Source organism: Cervus elaphus, chromosome 5, assembly GCF_910594005.1.
Source record: "Cervus elaphus chromosome 5, mCerEla1.1, whole genome shotgun sequence".
In the NCBI taxonomy this organism is placed as follows: domain Eukaryota; kingdom Metazoa; phylum Chordata; class Mammalia; order Artiodactyla; family Cervidae; genus Cervus; species Cervus elaphus.
In genome coordinates this window covers 14,560,586-14,583,604 of record NC_057819.1, presented here as the reverse complement: position 1 = coordinate 14,583,604, position 23,019 = coordinate 14,560,586, and the positions used below count along the sequence as shown (strand labels likewise).

The following is a 23,019-nucleotide window of genomic DNA, read 5'->3' as shown; positions in this document are numbered from 1 at the left end:
ATCGGAGCTTAATTCGGGAAAAAGAGGAGAAAACCTCCCCCGGCGCGCCGTGCTTCCTTGAGGGTCTCCTGCGACCCCTCCAGCCCGAGACCCCAGCGGTGCCCAGCGCCCCGCGCTCCTCCTCTCCCAACCCGCGCGTCCCCTCGCGGCCGGCGCCGTTAGGGTTAAAAGTTACCTCTCGGCTGCGTCTGCCTGCAGCCCCCCCCACCCACCCTCGGGGCCGGATGATGTAACCCCCCTCCCCGCGCCCTCCCCGCCCCCCTCCACCATGTGACACTTTAATTAATAATAGCGCCGTCAGCACAACAAACGCACAACACAAGGAGAAACTTGGTGTCCAGGGGAGGCCCCCGGCGACTGGAGCGCGGCGGAGGCAGGCGCAGAGGCCGGAGGGAGAGGAGGCGAGGGGCGACCGGACGCGGGGAGGGAGCGAGGCGAGCGGTCATGTGCCCGTGCCCCCTGCACCGCGGTCGCGGCCCCCCGGCCGTGTGCGCCTGCAGCGCCGGCCGCCTGGGTCTGCGCTCGTCCGCCGCGCAGCTCACGGCCGCCCGGCTCAAGGCGCTCGGCGACGAGCTGCACCAGCGCACCATGTGGCGGCGCCGCGCGCGGAGCCGGAGGGCGCCGGCGCCCGGCGCGCTCCCTACCTACTGGCCCTGGCTGTGCGCGGCCGCGCAGGTGGCGGCGCTGGCGGCCTGGCTGCTCGGCAGGCGGAACTTGTAGGAACGCGGGGCTTCTTGGTGGGGCCGGAGCCGAGACCCAGCCGGAGCGAGCAACAGGTACGCGAGCTAGTGCCAGGGCGCGGCGGCTGGGGACTGGAGACGTGAGGCTGGTTTGGGAGCCGGAGAGCCGCAAGTTTGCGGCTTCTTCTCTGCTTCATTCTCTCTCAGGGATCTTCTTCCCCTTCTTAGACAGTCCCCATCTCTCCTTCCACGTACCAGGCCCACCGTTTCTAGCCCCTTGTCTCCAACTCCCCTTAAGCGCATCCTGCCACTCCCTCCATCGGGGCGGGGGGTGCTTTGAGAGGACTTTAGCCTCCGTAAGTCCCACCAACCCTTCAAGGAAACACACTGCAAGTAGAAAAGTGTGCTTGCTCAGAGAACAGAGTTACAAGCCACGCCAAAGAATCCTCATCCATCGCGCTTTCAAGACGAGTCCTCAGTCCTCTTCCTGCGGCCTGCCATTTCTAAGAGCCACCGTCTCCATCACCTCCGCCCCAAACCCTGTTCTCCTTCAGTGCCCCTTCTCCAGTTTCTGTAGCCCATCCTTCGGTGCCCGGAGCGCATCTCGCGACTTCCTCCCCCTCCAGGTTTCAGGCTGGCTCCGTCTTTCTCCCTAAAACTTTGCACTTTTCCTCCGCTCTGCCAACTTCTCTCCTTCTCCAGTGAGGTGTCCCATTCAAGGAGCTCGGCCTCCTCTTCACCAAACGGAGGGAGTTGAGATGAAGGCGATGTCCCCAAATGAACGGGAATCTGAGGCTCTTAGGGAAACTCCAAGGGAAGGCCTTAACGAAAGAGCATTCACTGAGCTCTTTCTGGTTGCTAGGCCTTGTTGTTGGAGGGGATGTTTGAGAGCCTGCGGTATGCTAGGCACTGGATGGTGATGGGGGTGGGTAATAAGTAGTGAGCGCCCAGCATGTTTGGTACCAGTAGAAGAAGGGTACTGAGCGTCTACTGTGCGCTAAGTCCTTGGGTTGGGGAATTACTGAGCACACGCTGAGCGCCGGGCACTGTTCTAGGCACTTGCGGGGAGACGGCGGGTCAGGACTGTCTTTTCAGGTTCTGGAATCGAGAGGAGAGCTGCAGAGAATGGGGGTGGAGAGAATCAGGATGAGCCCACCACGGGTGGGTCTCGGGCCGGAAAGTGAGAAAGCCAGCCCCGAAGTCACGGCCCGCAGACGCCGAGCGCTCGGGTCGCGGCCGAGCCCCGCGGTGCGCCAACACCCTGGGAAGCTGGCGCGGCGCCTGCAGAGAGAGGCGGCAGCCGGAGCGTGGGGGGTGGCAACGCCCGGGGAGCTGCGGGGGTGCGCGGGGTGTGAGCCGGGAGCGCGGGCGACAGATGTCGCGTGGGCCGGCGCAGCCCCGGCGCTGGCGAAGAGAGGTGCGCGCTTCGCGGCGCCCTCTGCCCGGCTCCCGGAGGTCCCATCCGTTTCTCCCTCTCGCGAAAGAGACAGGGGGCTCCCCTCGGCTGCAGGGGGCCGGGCGGGGGCTGCCGGATCCTGGGAGCAGGAAAAAAATTTTGGATGGGGCACGGGGAGGCGGGGCAGAAAAAGAAGCCAAGAAAGAGATTCTAAGCCCAAAGTGTGTAATTTAGGGAAAGGTGGAAAGAAGGTGGGAGAGGAGGCAGAGACCAAAAAAAAAAAAAGAAAGAAAGAAAGAAACCCACCAAAAAAACGGCGGCGAGACAAGGAAAGAAAGTCGAAGAAACTGGAGAAAAAGAGACTTCCTGGAGAACAAGACAGTGGGAACGTGGATGTGAAGCGAGAGGAACCCAGTGGAAATGGGGAGGAGGGTTAGGACATCGCTTCCTCCAGTCTTGGGGTCCAGGCGAGGTTCGAGAAGCGCTGTCTTCTCAGGACAGGACGGTGCGGGATGCTGGGCGTCCCACCCCCCGGGACGGAGAGCGCGCAGCCAGAGCCTGACTCTGTTCGCTTCGGGGCCGGGGGATGCTCCCGGGGTCCTCAGGAGAAGACTGCCGCCGGGGAGGTGCCCCGAGACCTACGCGAGGGCGCGCGGGGCGAACGGAGCGCGCCGCTCTGGGTTTGGGCGCGCGGGAGGACCCACGCCACCCGGAAGGGGGACGGGGAGGAGTTTGGGAGGAGTTTCGCTGGGGCGGCGTCGGCTAAGCTTCGTCGCCGCTGAGTTTATTTCCCCCTCCTCACTCTATTTCTGCCGCAGAGTCTCGTGCTGCGTCCCGACTCCAGGCCACCTCCCGCCTGTGTGTCCCTGCCGGGAGACCCCAGCAGTCACAACCCCCTAGGGTCCTTCCTCCTTGGGTGCCCCGACCCTAGGATGCCCGGCACCCTCTCAGATCGCCTATAGAATGAATGGTAGAGTGTATACCACTACCATCCCGGGGTTCGCTGCGCTGGGTCTTCCAGGCTTGGCTCCCGTACCAAGGACTTGGCTTCTCTCCCTGCTATCCACCACTCGGGCCTTTCTTGTGCTCTTGGCTTAACTGGGGGAAAGCCATCTTTGGTTAACCTCTGGTACGTTAGAAAGAAGTGAAAGGAAATCCCCTGGGGAAAGTCAGTTTTTTGAGTTCTCTGTGTGGTCCTCTCCACATTTCCTACCCTGGAGGAGAAATGGAAATGCTCACAGGGTACCTTAGGGGTTTCAGGATGGCCTGAATCCGCCATCTACGGCAGACCATTCTCTTAGGCGTTAAAGGCAAGCTTAGCTATAGGTACCAGGGCAGTTTCAACAAAGCGGTCTGGAGCCTCTACTGTGAGCCAGCAATACTTTTCTCAGAAGTCATCATTAAACAAACAGAGTCAACCTCTCCTCCAAGACTCAGTTTTCCCATATGTAATGTGGGGACAATAACAGTACTTAAATGCATAGGTGTTGTCAAGAGGGTAAAATGAGGTCATATACAGAAAGCTCTAAAACAGCGCCTTGTGCATCAAGAAGGGATTGTGCATTTAATACCTGTGTTTCACTTTGATTGTGCATTTAATACCTTTCTTCCTGAAAGTAGACAACATTTTGCCATTGTCCTTGCTGGTGGTTCCACACTATTCCTACTTGCCATTTTGGGGAATCAGGGCCACATGGGCCCAGATAGTATATTGATGAAGAGCATGGGTTTAGGAATCAGATGAAACTGGATTTAAGTCCCAGCCCAAGAACTTTCTGGCAGTGTGACCTTGGGTAAGAACCATAACCTCTCTGAGCCTTTATCTGTAAACCTCAGCTGTATCTTCGTCAGGGTTGCTGGGAGGTCGATAGGAGGCCATCCATTTCAAATGCCCAATGCAGTGCCTGACACTTAGTTCAATCCTTAGAGGGTGCTATGAAATGGTTAAAGCCATTCTTATTGTTTCAAAGGGGAAACTGAGGCAGAGAAAGTCCACCTGAGTCGTCCCAAAGGATCAAGGGCAAAGTCAGAGCTGACATTGGAGGGTCTGTCTTTGGGGGCCTTCACCCAGCCACCCTTCAGATGATTTGAGGGGTGCAGGGGATGAGAAGATACTCAGCAGAAAGCAGAGGGGGTGGTGAGCCTCAAATTCCTGCACTAGAGAGATTCCCTTTCTGAGAGAGCCTCAGGGGAGTAGGGGGGAGACTCCCTGGAGGCTGGGGAGGCCCGGAGGAGAATGGGTGTGTTTTAACCAGTCACTGCTCGAAAGATACAGGAGAGGGAACAAAAGATGCTTTATGGTAAGCGCTGGCTGGCGGAGGCGTGCGAGGGAGAAGTGTGTGCCTTGGGAGGCGGAGGGGAGGGGAAGAGAAGGAGGAGGATTCTGGCAGGGGGAGGGGGCTAGGGGTGGGCAAAACCTTGCCTTAGGACTAAGGAGAAGTGGAGAAAGGGGGACTCTGCGCGCCCAAGAGGCGACGTGGTCAGTGGCAAGGAAGATAATGGGCCAGCAGGAGCCGGCTTTAATGAATTAATGACGGTTTGGCCTGCCCGCCAGACATGCTAACTGGTTCTTGGCAGGTACTTTGGGGATTAAGTGGTTAAACCTGGAGGCGCATCCTTCAGGCCTCCCTCCCAGACTGCTGCACCCCTGCCAGAATGACTTTTAGAGCTTGAAAGCCTCAGCAGGGAAGAGGGAAAGGAGGGAACAGAAGGGAGGGAGACAGCTGTTGGGAAGGACCACCCCCACCCCCTAGGAAGGGGCCAGATGTGCGGGACTGTGGCAGCCCTCCTGCCACATGGTCCTTGTCTGGAATCACTCACTTGCCTGCTGAGAGGCCAGGGCACAAGTGACTGAGCTGTGGATGTAAACATAGCCACACCCGGGGATAATTAAATACACCCCCAAATGTGGGCTGGGTGGATTTGGCACCCGCACCTCTGGTTTTTGAAACGTCAGCTTTTGAGACCTATGTTGGGAGTAGGGAGGACGCAGAATAGTGAGGGCTTCGGTTTCCCTTCTGGTCATCACTCTGTGTGGTAGGATTTCACCGGAGCAACGAGCTGCCCCGCAGTGTCCCCAGTTCATGGCAACTTGCTTGTGGCATAGTAGATACAAAATAACTATGACGAATACAGTACATGAGTCATTCAAAAACTGTGTCAGATGAGTATTACTGTTTCCCAAATTCAGCTTCTTCCACTCATTCACCTATTAATTCTTGAGTTCCTGCTGTGTGCAGGGCATGATGGACACAGACCAAGACATTAGAAGCCCCTGCCTCTCATGGAGCCTACATTTTAGGGGAAGAGTATAGATGATAAATCACTAAAGATTGTTCTAGTTACAACTGCTGTGTAACCAATGACTCCAAAACTTAGTGGCTTAAAACAACTATTTGAGGGCCTTCCCAGGTGGTCCAGTGGTTAAGAATTTGCCTTACAATGCCTGGGATGCAGGTTCAATCCCTGGTCTGGGAAGATCCCACATGCCGGAGCAACTAAACCTGAGTGCCCCAACTAGAGAGTCCATGTGCCACAATGAAAGAGCCCACACAATGCAATTAAGATCCCGTGTTCTGCAACTATGACCCAACGCAGCCAAATAAATCTTTAAATAAATATTCGAAACTGTTATATATTTAAATAGATATTTAAATATTATGTTTAAATAAGTGTTTAAATATTAAATATTTAAATAAACATTAAAAAAAAAAACCACAACTATTTGATTAGGCTCAAACATTCTAAGGGTTAGAAATCCAAACAAGGCATAGCAGGGGTGACTCATCTCTGTTCCAGGCTGACTGGGGGACTGGAGTCATGGGAGTGGGATCTTCATTTATATCAAGGTCTGGCTGTTGAAGCTGGGTATGGGCTGGGACTGCCAATCAGAGCATTTATACTCAGTCTCCTCCTGTGACCTGGGCTTACCCACAGCATGGCAGCCTCATGGTAGATAGATTCTGACCTGGTGTCTTAGAACTCCAAAGGCAGACATCTCAGAGGGCCAAGGGGAAGCTGCTTTGTCTTTTTTGACCCAGTTTCAGAAATCACTTTGGTCAAAGGACTTCCCTGGTGGTCCAGTGGCTAACATTCCTCACTCCCAGTGCCTGGGGCCCGGATTCCATCCCTGGTCAGGCAGCTAGATCCCACATGCCTCAACTAAGACCCTACGCAGCCAAATAAATATTTTAAAAAGAAAGAAAGAAATCACTTTGGTCAAAAGCAAGTCACAAGTCGGCCGAGATTTAGGGGAGAGTGGAATTAGATCCCACCCCATGGGTGGCAAGGTTCTAGAATAGCAAATGGGAGAGAAGATATTGTGGCCATCTTTGGATTATGCAGTCTAAACACAGAATTTCAGAAAGTGCTGCAGGCTCTGAAGGTAACACACAAAGATAATATACAGGCAGGCCTTGGAGATCCTGTGGTTTGGTTCCAGACCACTGCAATAAGGCAAGTCATGAATTTTTTTGGTTTCCCAGTGCATATAAGAGTTACATTTACATTATACTGTAGTCTATTAAGTATGCAGTAGGAATATATCTTTAAAAACAATGTACACACCTCAATTAAAAAATACTTTATTGCTAAAAAATGCTGCTGACCATCATTTGAGCCTTCTAGAAGTTGTAATCTTTTTTAAATAATCACATCAAAGATCACGGATCACAGATCACCCGTAACAAATATAATAATGATGAAAGAGTTTGAGATATTGCAGGAATTACCCAAATGTGACACAGAGACATGAAGTGAGCAAACACTGTTGGAAAAATTGCATCAATAGACTTGCTCAACACGGGGCTGCCACAAACCTTCCATTTGTAAAAAACAAAAACAACCGTGAATACTCTGAGGTATGCCTGTCATAGAGGGAGCACTAGGGAGCCTGGTGCATTCCTACCTGCAATGGATGGTGATGGCCACTCGAGGAGAAACCTAGGGGTCAGTGACTTGAGTGATGAGAAGGAGCCAGCCATGTGGGTGTCTGGAAGAAAGATGTTCTGGGGAGGTGACACTTTGCACTGTATGTCTGAGGAAGAGAAAAAGGAGCAGTGGGCTAAGACCACATGAACCAGGGGGAGAGGAAGTCAGATGGCCGGCAGGTGCTAGATCAGGCCATGGTAGAGAGGGTGAGTTTTGCTATAAAGGGAGTCACAAGTGCCGACAGCACAGGAAGAGCTGCTTTATAAGCGGCGGATTCGATGTCATGCAAGAAAGAGAACTGGCCTTCCCTGGTTGCTCAGTGGTAAAGAATCTGCCTTCCAACGTAGGAGACTCGGGTTTGATCCCTGTGTCGGGAAGATCCCCTGGAGAAGGAAGTGGCGACACACTCCAGTATTCTTGCCTGGGAAATCCCATGACCAGAGGAGCCTAGTGGGCTGCAGTCCATGGGATTGCAAAGAGTCGGACACAACTGAGCAACTGAGCCCACACACAGACATCAATAGCGTGTATATGTCAACCCCAGTCGTCCAATTCATCCCAGTCTGCCCTTTCCCCTTGGATATCTATACATTTGTTCTCTACATCTGTGTTTCTATTTCTGCCTTGTAAATAAGATGGTCTATGCTAATTTTCTCAGACTCCTCATTTACCCGTTAATATATGATGTTTGTTTTTCTCTTTCTGACTTACTTCATGCTATAGGACAGTCTCTAGGTCAATCCATGTCTCTACCAATGACCCAGTTTCTTTCCTTTTTAAGGTTGAGTAATATTCCCTTGTGTTTATATATACATATATACACATGTATGTATGTGTATGTATACATATACATGTGTGTGTGTATATATATATGTATGTGTATATATATATATACATACATATATAAACCACATCTTCTTTATCCATTCCTCTGTTGATGAATATTTAGGTTGTTTAAGGTCTGAGAGATTCTGGTCCCTGTACCAGCTCTCTGATGCCCATCCCTCAGTGCCCTTAGAAGGTTGTGGATACAGGCTGGATTTCCATCACCTAAGAAATTTCACCATTCAATTCCGTATTGTCTTCCTTCCCTCCTTCCTGCCCTAAACTGGTGCCCTGCTTTTGGGTGGAGATCTCTGTTTTAGGTCAGTGAGACGTGACCTTCCAGTAGTCCTGTACACCCAGGAAAAGAGAAGGCTCCTTTACCTGCCCTGTGGACGGAAAATTGACTACTCCACAGTGTTGCCATCTCTAAGCTTTTGCTCCACAGGCCATGGACTTGGGCAAGATGGAATTAAATAGCTCTGGGAAACTTTATGTAATATTCCTTTTTTAGAAAAAAAATGGCTTATTTCTTGATTAAGAAAAATATTACAAGCTTATTATCAAATATTTGGAAAATATTGAATAAAATAACATTTTACTTGATTGTTTTTACCTCACTACCCATTGTTAACATTTTGATAGATTTTTTTTTTCCATTTAAAAAAAAATGCACTGAGGGGACTTTCCTGGCCGTCCAGTTGTCACGACCCCATGCTTCCACTGCAAGGGGCATGGCTTGGATCCCTGGTCTGGGAACTAGGATCCCCCACACTACATGGCATGGCTGAAAAAAAAACCCACTGAGAAGTAGTTTAACAAGTGGAATTCCTGTAAATGCATTTTCTGTAATCTGACTTTGTCATTATATCGTGGACAGTTCTGCATGTTTTATAGTATTTTCCGTGACACACTTCTTAGAGGTTACTTAGGATTTCTCTATTTGGCTCTTCCATCATCTGCCTTCTCACTCGGCTATTATTGGAGGTTTGGATTGTTTCCAGTTGTGATACAGAATGTCCTTGGGTATCACTCTTCAGGTACCTCACAGAGATTTTCTTAAGAAGGCCCACAGGTGGAACTTTGGTCTTAAAAGTGTATGTAAACATTCTTTTATTATAAAGGGTGTCTAAAGGGTATAAAATCTTGTGGGTTCTAGATAAACTCTGCCGTTTGTTCCCATTTCTCATTTATGTCACCAGCCACTATCCATAATGTGGTTATCGCTTGACTCTGGAGCTGGCTGTTGCCATCCTCAGCTGAGTCTGTGTTGTGTTTTTATGGAATATTCTCCGTAGATCACACCTCTAGCCGTTGTTGGAGTGCGTAAGTGCAGTGACCGCTGGCATGCCCATCCCAACTTCAAGGCGGGGCTCCAAGTCAGAGCAGTGTCACTGAGTTTGAAGGACTTCTCTGCCTGCCTGGCTGTACTTGTGGCACGATGTTCATCTGAGATTCTTGGATTTGGCACATGGTACTTAATAAATACTGCAGGATGCTAACATATGATGGCGGGGAATCTTAGACAAAGTGATTTTGGAGGGGTCCTCTGAGAGTGGGAATTTGCCAGGGGCCATGAGATAGATTTAAGAAGAGGCACTATTTTAATAGGTTTCCGAGATGGCAGTAGTGATAAAGAACCCGCCTGCCAGTGCAGGAGACATAAGAGACATGGGTTCGACCCCTGGGTTGGGAAGATCCCCTGGAGGAGGGCATGGCAATCCACTCCAGTATTCTTGCCTGGAGAATCCCCATGGACAGAGGAGCCTGGTGGGCTACAGTCCATTGGGTCGCAGAGAGTTGGACACAACTAAAGCAATTTAGCAATCAGCACGCACCATTTTCAAAGACAGCCCAGATTGAAAATGTTTTAGTCTGTTAGTGCATCGTGGAGCCTCACTCTTGATTCAGAAAATTGAACTGCTGGTAACTGTTTATCTAACGTACCCAGATTTTTTGTCGACATAGGACGGCTTGGTGGAAAGTGACATGAACTTTCAAGTCAGGCTGACTCTCAGGTCAGGTCCTAATCTGCCATTTCCCACTCGTGTGACTGTAGGCATTAACTCTGTACCTTCTGAGCATATAAGGTGTGCCACTGATGTTCAGAAAATGGTGGAAAGTGGTAAATGATAGTGCAGGATATGTGTTCTTGTTTGGTGTAAATTTCAGTCCATGGCCTCATATTAGTGTATGGTGGGAACTCTTTTTTTTTTTTTTTAATATTTATTTATTATGTGGCTGTGTTGGGTCTGAGCTGTGGCATGTGGGATCTTCCTTGTGTCATGGGGGATCTTTCATTACAGCACACGGATTCTCTATTTGCGGTGCAAGGGCTCAGTAGTTGTAGCACACAGGCTGAGTTGCTGTGTGGCATGTGGGATCTTAGTTCCCTGACTAGGCATCGAACCCATGTCCTTTGCATTGCAAGGCAGATTCTTAACCACTGGACCATCAGGGAAGTCCCTGGTGGGAACTCTCAAGGGACTTCTCTGAGCCTTCTGCACAAAGCAGTTGTCAATCCTGCCTCCTCAACCCTGTGGATCACCAATAGACTTCTTAAGTCACTGCACCAGGGCAGGGGGAACCTCCAGACCACCACTCCCCAACTGTCCTAGGGGACAGGACTCCCCTACTGTCCTGGGGGACACTAGCCCTGGGGTCCCCAGGGGACCCCAATTCATCACTTATCCTAGCGCCTGGCATGGTGACTGGTACAGAGCAAGCATTTACTAACTACTGAATGAATGGATGGATGAGTAAATGAGTGAATAAGTTGGGGAGAGGCCTAGTAAATTTGGGACCCTCCACCAGAAACAAGACATACAATTGGCTGAGTCATACTCCTTTATTCCTCTCCCCCACTTCAGAGAGAAATCATAGCTCTGATCTGAGTCTCAAAAGATCTTGGACCCCAAGAGATCACTGTTCCAGAAGCCTAGCCAGAGCTAGACAGGACTTTGGAAACCACCAAACCCAACTCCTCACCTTATAGATGATGAAGCTGAGGCTCAGAGAGCTTCTGAGGGTTAAAAGGAGGTGGGCTTACACGCCAGCTGTCCTTGTCTAAGACTACCTTCGTGTCTAGGCAGAGATCGAAACCCGGTGGTTTACTGGCTGAAACGGGCCTGCTGTTGAGTTTTATTTGACTTACATGCTTTCTCCCCAACACTTACAAACCAGGCACTTTCGTATAGAAGCCCACATTTTCAGTTTTTCTTGAAAAAAATGGAAAGATCTGACAACATCGAGTTCCATGTGGCAGCGAAAGGCTACAGATGAGCATCAGAAACCTCTTTAGATGGGACACAAACTCTCCAATGACTGTGGCCCCTCCTGCACTGGATCTGATGTGTTTAAATTGACAACGCCTGATTTCGGAGACCACCCCGTCAGAGGTCCCTTGATGCATAGTCACACCCACACATGCATCCTATTTTAAATAAATGAGATCATTCTGGTCCTGCCATTTGTCATCTGCTTTTTCCCTAATAAAAAAAATAGGTTGCTGAGATGTTCCCATGTCAACAGAGGTTTTCATCATCTCTTTTTATGGCTGCATGGTGTTCTGTTGCTTGGATGGACCACGGTTTCCTTATTTGGTCATTTCCCCAGGGATATTTACACTGTTGCCATTTTCTGATAGTTCATAAATGAGGTTTGATGAACATTCTTGTTTGAACAACTTTGTTAAAAAAAAAAAGTGAAGGCCCTAGAGGTGAAGTTGTTGGGTGAAAAATCGAATGTGTGATAAGGCGATGATACGCATGGTGGGATCGCTGTAAGAAGGATCTGCCCATTTGATCTGATGTCACTTCTGTGCTGTGCCACTCCCCACCTCCCCAGCTTCTGTGGAGGGACTGAATTTGTGGACATCGACTGAATTTGGCATTCAAGGCCCACCTGCCAGAACTTCATAGTGGGTGGAGCTTTGAGTTCTCTGGGCTCTCTCCACAGACTTTATGTGATCAGTAACTATTCACTGGACTTCCCTGGTGGTCCAGTGCTTAAGAATCCGCCTGCCAGAGCAGAAGACATAGCTTCAGATCCCTGGTCCAGGAAGATTCCATACGCCGAGGGGCAGCTAAGCCCAAGAACCACAGCTACTAAGCCCGGGCCCTAGAGCCTGTGCTCTGCGGTAAGCGGAGCTGCCGCCGTGAGCAGCCCGGGCACCACAACGAAGAACAGCCCCCGCTCACCGCAACGAGAGAAAATCCCGCACGGCAACAAAGACGCAGCATAGGCGAAAAATAAATACAGTAATTAGTTAAAAAACACTATTCATTGGTAGAACTGATAACTATTCACAGATAACAGGGGCAACAGACAGATAGGCAGAGAGAAGCAAACACTCCTTCCAGGAGCTGCCAGATAAACGGCCGCTTCCTGTCTCGTACACCCTGAACCTAGCCTCCTGCTCTTTAGTCCCCTCAACCACCGTCTCCTCAGAGCCCGGCGTTCCGAACTGGCCAGCATGAGCTACACGGGTGGAGATTTAAATGATAACATGGGCCAGAGCATCTTGCCTCTAGGAGCATTCCACTTGAAGAACTTTGTACCCATGATTCTTAGACATTAGGGCCTACCACTGGTACCATTTGAACCCCATGGTCAAAATCACCTTGTTGAAACCAAAGATGAAAGAGTGGGTAATAAGGACGACTATAAAGCACAGGGAACTCTACTCAGTGCTCTGTAGTGACTCATATGGGAATAGGTTTTAAAAAAACGTGGATATATGTACATGTATAACTGATTAAAAAGCAGAGCATCACAGCAAAACATCACTTTGCTGACAAAGGTCCATATAGTCAAAGCTATGGAGAATCCCATGGACAGAGGAGCCTGGCAGGCTACAGTCCACGGGATCCCAAGAGCTGGACACGACTTAGCAACTAAACCACCACCATCATGGTTTTTCCAGGAGTCATGTATGGATGTGAGAGTTGGACCGTAAAGAAGACTGAGTGCTGAAGAATTGATGCTTTTGAATTGTGGTGTTGGAGAAGACTCTTGAGAGGTCCCTTGGACTGCAAAGAGATCCAACCAGTCCATCCTAAAGGAAATCAACCCTGAATATTCATTGGAAGGACTGATGCTGAAGCTGAAACTCCAGTACTTTGGCCACCTCATGAGAAGAGTTGACTCATTGGAAAAGACCCTGATGCTGGGAGGGATTGGGGGCAGGAGGAGAAGGGGACGACAGAGGATGAGATGGCTGGATGGCATCACCGACTCCGTGGGCATGAGTTTGAGTAAGTTCCGGGAGTTGGTGATGGACAGGGAGGCCTGGCGTGCTGTGATTCATGGGGTCACAAAGAGTCCGACACGACTGAGCGACTGAACTGAACTGAGGTGAAGAGCTGACTCACTGGAAAAGACTCTGACACTGGAAAAGATTGAGGACAGGAGGAGAAGGGGGCAACAGAGGATGAGATGGTTGGAGAGCATCACCAACTCAATGGACATGAGGTTGAGCAAGCTCCAGGAGACAGGGAAAGACAGGGAAGCCTGGTGTGCTATGGTCCATGGGGATCACAAAGAGTCAGACATGACTTAACGAATGAACAACAATAATAACTGATTTACTTTGCAGTACAGCAGAAACTAACACAACATTGCAAATCAACTATACTCCAGTAAAAATCAATTTTAAAGATTAAAAAAAAAATCCCCAAAGATGGAAAAGCTGGGAAGTTACCACCATTATTCAAGTGCTCAGTTAGCCACTGTCACTTGACAGGTTGAACTGAGCACCTACTGTGTGCCGGGCACGCTGCTGGGCCCTGAGGAAACACGATGGGTCAAGGGAGAGACTTGGTGTGTACATGCACAGGTGTCCTGGGTGGCTCGGGGGTGGAGTGAAGGCGACTTTCTTTTTATTTCTATATCCTTCTCGGCTGTTTGGAACTTCTAACTTACCACATATGCAAACAGCGAGAACAAAAAAGTTTTTTTTTTTTAATTTAAAATTGGGACCCCTTAGGAGGGAAGCCAAAAGTCCTAACTCTTCTCTGATGTAGGGGAAAGGGAGTGAGACTTCTGTCCCATCTAACGCTTCAGCGGGATTCACAGCTCCCCACCTGCCATGCCTCAGCCCAGGCAGGTGGGGTTTCCAGGCTTCCTGTCCCCACCTCCACCCCAACCCCGCCCCTCCACTCTGTGGGGGCAAAGGGGAATCAGGGCCATTGAAAAACAGAAGTTCCATGAATCTCCCCAGTTGTGAGCTTTGCTTATGAGTCAGCGTTTCAGAAAATGCTTTATGAGCCAAGTTTGAGGAAGCATATCCCAGGGGCAGGACAAGTGGTTCATAGCGGGCGGTGGACTTTATGTTTTTAAATTAATATAATGACTCCTTGCTCCTTGCAAAACAAAAGAAAAATAACAAACAATATGGAAGTACAGCACAGAGAGTACTGTAGTGTTCTTTTACTCGGCCCCTAAAGCTACGCCCCTGGCGTAACTTTCAGTCTGGATGTATATAATACAGCAGTAACAATCGTAATGACAGATGGGTCGGTGCTCTCAGTCCCTACATCACCACAATGAGATTGAACATACTGCCCCACTCCTTTTCCATATAGGGAAACTGAGGCCCAGAGTGGTTAACAACTGGCCCAAAGTCACACAGCTTTTAAGTGTTTGAATCAGGATTTCAACTCAAGTGTCAAGCTCCAGAGTCTGGGCCCTTAACCACTAAACTATTTTGCCTTTCTGCAATACTTTTTATATGGATACATAGATAGGTATAAATGTCTATGTATACACATACACAAATACATATATTGATTAAAAGAAAGAAAAAAAAAGACCTGGGCTATTTGCTCTTGTCAATTAAAAATCATAGCCAACTTTCTATCTCAATACATTAAAAAATTTTTTATTTTGTATTGGGGTATGGCCAATTAACAATGTTGTGATAGTTTCAGGTGAACACTGAAAGGACTCAGCCATACGTATACATGTATCCATTCTCCCCCAAATCCCCTCTCATCCAGGCTGCCATGTAACATTGAGCAGGGTCCTTGTTGGTTATCCGTTTTAAATATAGCAGTGTGTACATAGCCACCCCAAACTCCCTAACTATACCTTCCCTCCATCTTTCCCCTATCTCCTGGCAACCATAAGTTCTTTCTCTAAGTCATTGAGTCTATTTCTGTTTTGTAAATTCATTTGTATCATTTCTTTTTACATTCCACATATAAGGAATGTCATACGATATTTCTCCTCCTCTTTCTATCTAATGTAGATTTACTTCTTTCTAATTTACATGAGGCTTGTTAATCCAGTCTCCTGTCAGTGAACACATAGGGGACTTCCCTGATGGTCTGGTGGTTAAGAATCTGCCTGCCGATGCAGGGGACGCTGGTTTGATCCCTGGACCGGGAACTAAGATCCCACATGCCTGGGCACAATTAAGCCTGTGTGCTGCAATAAGAGAAGCCACCTCAATGAGAAGCCCACTTGCCACAATTAGAGAAAGCTTGTGTACAGCAATGAAGACCCAGTGCAGCCAAAAATAGTAAATAAAAATAAATACATGGGTTGTTTCCAAATTCGAGATTTGTAATAAATTGCGAATTTGTTACAAATAAAGCTGGAGGGGACATCCTTAAGTACACTTATGTGACTACTTCTGTGGGCTAGGGTAGGGTGTCCAATTTAAAATCCCCTAGAAGTGTACGCACAGGCCCACCCACTGATTGTGGGACGTGGTGACATGTCCACTGGTTTTTTCATGCAGTGCAGAGAGGTGCTTCTGATGTTCGTCCTTCACTGTGGACACCAACCTGTAATCAGGATGCCAACTGGTAAAGGAATTTGTCCATTTAGCAGCCCTGGGAGAGCCTTAGAAAGACTCATTATTGGCTCAATGATTTATAGGTAGGAAAAGTGAAAATCAGTTGCTGGTTCTAGTTTTGCAAGAAAACAATACCGATTCTTGCCTGATGCCACCTTTTTCCCCTTCATCATCTCTACTCAATTCAAGTATCAGCACAACTTCAGTTGTCACAACTGTCTGATGCAGTTCCCTGCTCATTAGGGTCTCCTGTTTGAGCCATACCTGTCACTGTCCTTGAGCCTTGCTCAGCCTCTTCCCCACCTAAACCATCTTCCCTTCTTCCAAATATAGGGAAAAAAACTCCCCATGTATTTTCAAGACCCAGATGAAATCCTGCTTCCTCTCTGAAACTTTCCTGGTGATAAAACTGCATCCCAATTTCTAGGCTCTACACACACCTGCAGACAATGGACTTTTGCAATCCTGACCGCTGGTATTTCATGTCTTCCCCAGTAAGACTGGAGGCCAGTTGAGGTCAGAAACAACTTTTTCTAGAGCAGGGAACAATGCTTATTAGTACAAAGTCAGCACACTTGATAGCACACGGTAGGTGCATTCTCTCTTTACTTTCTTTTTTTAAAAAATACTTATTTTTTTATTTGACTGTTCCAGGTCTTAGTTGCAGCATGTGGGATCTAGTTCCCTGACCGGGGTTTGAACCCAGGCTCCCTGCATTGAGCGTGTGGAGTCCTAGCCGCTGGACCACCAGGGAAGTCCCCCCATCCTTCCTTTTTTGTACTGGTATTTAAGGCAGCATAATTGCCTTAGGCTAATATTGCAGGGTTCCACTGACTTTGGCTCTATAGATCAGTATGACTAGGCACCAACAAAGTAAGATTTTTAGGAGTTACAGAAGCTGGTTTCCATGAACTAAATCAAGCGTGTTTCTCAGTTGACAGTGACTCTGAATCTGTATTCCATGAAAACACACAGCGGCTACTCAGAACGCCTTAGGCACTTGTGCCCTGATGAGACAGGAGGGGAATGGGGTTGGGGTGGTGGTTGGCGGGCTGCAGGGATCTTCTCCTTCCGCCTGAGCCTGTCAAAAGCAAAAGGTTTGAAGTTGCTGGTTAAGATCTTTGTGACCCTCTGATGCGGATGCATTGGGTTGGCCAAAAAGTTCATGGAAAAACCCGAACCAACTTTTTGGTCATTCGAATAGTTGTGGGGTCCACATGATTGTGACTCCCCTCTTTCACACAGTTGTATGTTTTGGCCAGGGTCCAAATAAGAGGCAGCGAGCACCCCCAAACTGATTTATCAGAGGAGAGTTTAGTAAAGGTTCGACGGCAACATGTGGGCAGGGTTTAGGAAATCAGTGAGGTGCCTGCAGTCCCATCTCCACCACCGCACCCTCCACCCCTCCCTGGCAGGCTGGCCTAAAGGTGAGGACAGGGACTGGAGCCTGGAGAGGACCCTGGAGCTATAGCAGAGAGCTTCCTGGCAGGTGCTCTGGCCAATCTGTGGCCCTATTTGTGGCCCCATGACTGCTTTCTGAGAACTAGACCCCGCAGGAGGCCACAAGCCCAAGTGAGCTTGTTGGTGCAGTTCGGACAGGTCAAAATCCCAGACTGCTGCCTACCCGAAGGTCATCAAGTGATCTTTCTCCTACCCCACGTGGTTTGTAACAGGCACAAGGCAGTTTCCCTACCACCTGCTGTAGAGGAACGTGTGAACCGTTTTCGTCTCCTCTGCTAATTCTCCAGCCTCCTCTCTCCCATGGCCCTGTGGCCCAGTCTTCACTTGAGCCTCATCATGCTCCCCACCCTTGTCATGCCATGTCATTCCTCTGGGTCCTGTTTCTTTTCCCTTCCTCCTCCTCATCCCTCCCTTCAGCCCCCTCCCCCTTCCCTACTCCCTCTCCCCCTCCTTATAGCCTTTTAAAGTGCACAAGTTGGGACTTCCCTGGTGGTCCAGTGGCTGAGACTCCATACTGCCAATGCAGAGGGCCCTGAGTTCAATCCCTGGTCAGGGAACTAGATCCTGCATGCTGCAACTAAGATCTGGCACAGCTAAATAAATATATAAATGAATACATATTAAAAATAAACTAGCAATCTGGTGGCTCAGATGATAACCTGGTTATCTGGTGGCTCCCTGGGTTGGGAAGATTCCCTGGAGAAGGGAATGGCAACCCACTCCAGTATTCTTGCCTGCAAGAACCCCACGGACAGAGGAGTCTGGCGGGCTACAGTCTGTGGGGTTGCAAAGAATTAGACATGACAGCAACTAACACAGACACACAGCAATCTTTTAAAAAATAAAGTGCACATATCAGTGATGTTTATTTCCAGAACTGTGTGGCCATCCCCCAGTCAAATTTAGAGCATTTTTATTTCCCCAGCAGAAGCCCTGGGCCCATTAGCATTTACCCCCGCAACTGTTTACATTTCCTGCCAGCCCTGGGTGACCATGAATCTGCTTTTTGTTTCTATAGATTTTCTTATTCTAGACATTTCCTATACATGGAATCATACAATATTTGTCCCTTTCGTGTCTGGCTTCTTTCATTAGCATCATGTCTTCCAGGTTGATCTGTGCTGTAGCATGTATCCATGCTTCTTTCCTCTTCGTGGCCAAATAACATTCCACTGAATGGAAATACCCCACTTTATTTATGCACTCATCAGGTGATGGGCATTTGCATTGTTTCCACTTTGGGGTCATTAATAGATAATGTTGCGCTGGACATTTGTGTACAAGTTTTTCTGTGGATGTATAGCTTCCACCCTCTTGGGTTTGTACTATTTTTTCAGCCCTGCCCAGAATACCTTACCTTAACTTGGCTAATTCACTGGTATCATTCAGTACTCAGCAGGGGTCTGTTTGCTCTTTCTCTGAGGACTTTTCTCAGACTCCTCCTCCTCCCTCACAAGCTACCTCTCCTCTGGTCCCTCATAGCCCACGCTTACCCAGATTGCAGGCTCTTGCCATGACGCTGTCATGATTGATTTTATCCCATCTTCCCTTTGTTGGCCTCTGAGCCCCTGAAGGGTAAGAACTGTATCAGTGGATGTTTAACACCTTAGGTAATGCTTGGCATGTTCATCAGTGAAGGAATGGATGGATGGGTGGGTGGATGGACGGATGGATGAAAGCAGAGTCTGTCCTACAAGTCTGCCTTGAAGATGGATCTATGAAATGAATAGATGAAGGTCCTGTTTCCTGACACGGAGGAGCAAAAAAGTAGTGTCTTTACATTCTTTTTTAATCACAGAAGATGCCTATGTAAACCCATCTAGGTCTGAAAGCAGAGACAGGTGTGTGTGTGTGCGTGTGTGTGTGTGCACTCACAAATGCATGCTTAGAGAAGGCTGCTACGTGGACAGGGCTTTGTGGGGAGGGGCAGCACCAGGACCACCTTTGGGGGAACCTTTCCTCCCAAATCGGAGCTTTGGTATCTAGCCGCTGCCACCCATCCCCCTCCCTGACACTCAGGGCTGGCTGTGCAGCAGTCCAAGGCGCTGACATCATCCCCAGCCGCTGTCTGCACGTGCCTACTGACTGAAATACGAATCTTTATTTCTGCAGGTTGGTGAAAACCCTGTGTCCTGGAGAAAGCTGGTTCCTGTTTTCCCAAGGGGGAGCCCAGAGCTTGAAAGGCCACAGTTGGCACTTCGAGAAGGAAGTGGAGAATAAATACAGCGCCTGGAGCAATAGTAGCAACGAGGAACGGGACTGGGGAAGCCCTCTGGATGTCCAGCTGCAGAAACAAGACACCCCAATGCTATTTACATACAGCTTTCTATATATAAAAAAAAGAAAATATGAATATTACTATTCAGTGCATGCCTTGTCGAGGACGTGGTCCCCTCCCTTTTCTGCACCTTCCGATGTGAACTCTGATGCTCTGTCATGTCTGGGGGCACTGGAAGAGAGATGCTTACTGTGTACCTAGAAAATTTGCAAAGACTAGTGGGAGTTAGCCTCGGAGGTGACCAACTGCCTGGGAAGGGATGCTGGTGGAGGAAGAGGTGAAATGGCAAAAGGCAAAACAAAAAAAAAAAAGTGAGGAGGACCTGGGGCCAATGTCGTAGAGGCAGAGCCCGGGAATACTTCCATTTCTGTCTTCACAAATCCTAGCCTCTCTCTGTCTACCTAGATAGATGGCTAGTCCCGCTGTCACATCAAGACAAAAGGCATTTTTTACCCCCCTGACCAATCTGGTGTCTCTGGTGCTTCACTTAAATCTTGCTGGTGCTAAGCGTGTTCTTGCTGGTGCTGCCATGGTGTTCTGTTGCCAGACCCGTGAGGCCAGGGAACGAGAGAGATGTATTTTGCTGTTTCAGATTCTTTTTTAAAAGGGATCAGTCACAAAAGTGCCACTTGAGAGTCTTTTCTCTTTCTCTACGTGGGGATGAATATCCAGAGGTGTTTTGGAGCAAACCTTGGGGTCTGGGAGGGAGGAGGTGGGTGCTGATGCCACTGAGTGGCTTGCTGGTTACGAGGTAGAAAGCTCACATGCGGCTTGTTTGCTGTCTCTTCCACCCCCACAGAAAGTATCCTGGGAGTTCAGTCCACAGCCTCCCCCACACCCCAAGGGGATTTCAGGGCTTAGGTTTTATGGATTAAAGAGCCAAGAAACGGCTAAGTTCTGGTCAAGGGTGATTTATAAGCCAGGGATGTTGGGGGAGGGAGCGGGGTCATTTAAATGAAATGCACCAGCATCTCACTGACTGAAGGTCTGATGTGTTTTTTTTTCTCCAGGATAAGCTACTATTTTCAGAAGTTTCTAGAAGGGCTAAAAAAAAAAAAAGATGTGTGCTGGACTGAGACTTGGCTGCAAAGACTCTTCAGGGAACGGTGATTATTTTTTGCTTTCATTAAAAAAAATCCAACAACAACAGGTATTATTCCTCTGTGCAGGGTAAGGGTACACCCTACGGCTTTTAAAGCTGAGGTGGTGAGGCACCAGACTGTGGGTCCAGACAGTCATTCTACAAGGCTGGGTTTGCAGGTCACCACCCAGTACTTGTGGACAGCGGGTGTCCTGGGTTGTTCTGCAGACACCTTCCAAGAAGCCAGCAGAGGGATCATTTGTATTAAGACTGACACGGGGCTGAAACAACAGCTGTTTCCCGTGGGCTTTGCTGAAAATTACCAGGTCCTTTAGAATGCAGGAGCTTTCAGTGCTGCTGCAAGCTGGGAGCTGTCTCTTTCTTTGAAAAATAAGTAAGTCCATGCCTTATGTTTTCCTAAATAGCCCTTTAAAGAAACACGCAACCCAGAACTGCTGAAGGTGAGGGCAGCTTCCAGTCTCCTCCCAGACAGCTTGGAACGCAGCAGAGCCAAAAGGAAAGCTTGTTTATAGATGATTTGTTTCCCCCATGGCTGGAGCCCTTCCTGCAGTTATGTTTACAGGGGATGGGTGTGTAGGCACAGTCGTCAGGGAGTGGCAGGTGACATTCCCACCAAGCCGTCAGCTCAGAGAAGGCAAATTCACTAGAATGAGATGAAATACAGTCTCTGCTTTTAGCCAGTCACTTTCCTAGGCAGATGCTAGACTTTCCAGCTGACCCCATTTTCTGGGGAGGAGGTTTTCATCACGGTAGTTGTACTTGATCACAGCTCTCTGCTGCTTTAAGACTGCACCTTCAAGACCACAGTGGGGATGTGCTGACCACCTGGACACAGGTTAAAAGGTCAGGGAATCCCCTTTTTGGACCCTGACTAGCTTATGACATTTCCACTGGAGGATACAAACTCTAAGCGCGGGGGTTTGGGGCAATTTTTATTTCAATGAAGTCACACTGCTGAGAGAACTGGGCACCCAGGACCCTCCTGATGGAGCTTTACAGCCAAGTCCCTTGTACATATTCTCTTGTATTATTAGAAACTGTGTATTTATCTAACCCTGGCTTTTTCTTGCACATCATTAATTTGAGTGCATTTCTCCACTGCCCCGATTTTTGACAAGGGGTTGTTTTTAATGCTTGTTTTTATATGAGATTTGACTTCTTGATGGACATTTGTATTAGGAAATTGAAGCATGATATATATGTATATATTGTCTCCACCGTCTCTCCCGTTGCATTACTTGGATTGCATGAGATAGTGGGGTGGTGGTTTTTTTTTTAAATATTTCCACAGCATGCAAAGTGCTGGCAGCATCCCTCCCTCTCCCCCTTCCCCACCCCCTTGCTTTTCTCTGGCTGCCAAGGAGTCATTGATTTTGATTAGCTTCACTGCAGAGCGTCTGTGAAGAGAGAGAGAGAGGGAGGGAGGCTTTGAAATAAATTTTAAAAAAGACCTCATATCGGGTTTCAGCAGAGAGCAGTGAGAGAGAGAGAGAGAGAGAGAGAGAGAGAGAGTGTGTGTGTGTGTGTCCGTGCAAAGCAGAGGGAGGCCTCTGAGATCATCGTTTCGGTAGCTTGCTGCATAATGAGGTGAGGAGCACACAGAAGGGCCTCCTTCATTCTGGTTACTCTCAGAAGGCAGGGATCAAGGAGCCACAGGGATTGAATCCTTTTGGGACTTCAACATTCCAGATTAGATCCATTCCCTTTTGGAAGCTTCTCTCCCTTACCCCAACTCCCATGAGCAGAGAAGATCTCTTCTCCCTTTTTTAAATTTGGGGTTCCCTTTCCTATCCTGTTGGACACAGATACAGCTTGAGTAATAGAGTTCTTTGGGGAGCCCTGTGCCTCTCTGGCTGCTGTCCATGGTCCTAGACGGTGCATTTCCTAGAACCCAATTCCCATTTTGTTCCTCTTTCACTGGGATCCTGGAGACTTTTCCCCCACTTCTTCCAGTGGTCTCATTTTAAAGTTCTTTTCTAGTTTGGTGAGGGGGAAAGGGTGATTTAAACAGTACTGTCACAGAACAATGGACCTGTGACTTTGCTTTCACAATTCATGTATCTGATCTCATGCACTCCTACCTTTATTTTCATGTTCCTGACAGTGACAAAATATCACTTCCCCTCTTGCTTGGGAAACTAAGAAAGACTTCTTTGATGCTATACAGATGTCTTTTGGGGACACTGGCTTGCCACTGTGGAACTGTTGAGTGTCCACCTGGTATTAGAGGCCGCAGTGATCAGAATACAGGTTTTGTTTTTCTATGTTGATACCATTTCCTTTTCCGAATGTCCCCCTAAGTCCACCTGGGCCCATCACAGGGTCAGAAGCTGGTTTAGGGGATGAAGGGGGCAGGCTAGACACTTTAGCCTTGTCCCATGGGAACTGATGGAGGAAGCTGATGTCAAAGTGTCATTTTAAAGTGTAAACCGAAAGTTTACTTTTTAAAAGTTTAATTCATTCAACACCTATTTATTGAGCACCTACAACATGCCAGGTTGTAGAATGTCCTCTGGGAAGAGATTTATGTATTGATCATGGTGGGGCAGA

The 23,019-nt window shown here is 48.6% G+C and overlaps 1 protein-coding gene across 1 annotated transcript; it reads left to right on the top strand.

The window, feature by feature from the left end:
* Positions 1-331: 331 nt before the first annotated feature.
* Positions 332-21,680, top strand: HRK (harakiri, BCL2 interacting protein). The gene is made up of 2 exons (XM_043901770.1): positions 332-776; positions 19,202-21,680. Exon 1 carries the CDS (start codon positions 445-447, stop codon positions 718-720), a length of 276 nt encoding a protein of 91 aa, XP_043757705.1. The 5' UTR covers positions 332-444; the 3' UTR covers positions 721-776; positions 19,202-21,680.
* The last annotated feature ends 1,339 nt before the right edge of the window (positions 21,681-23,019 follow it).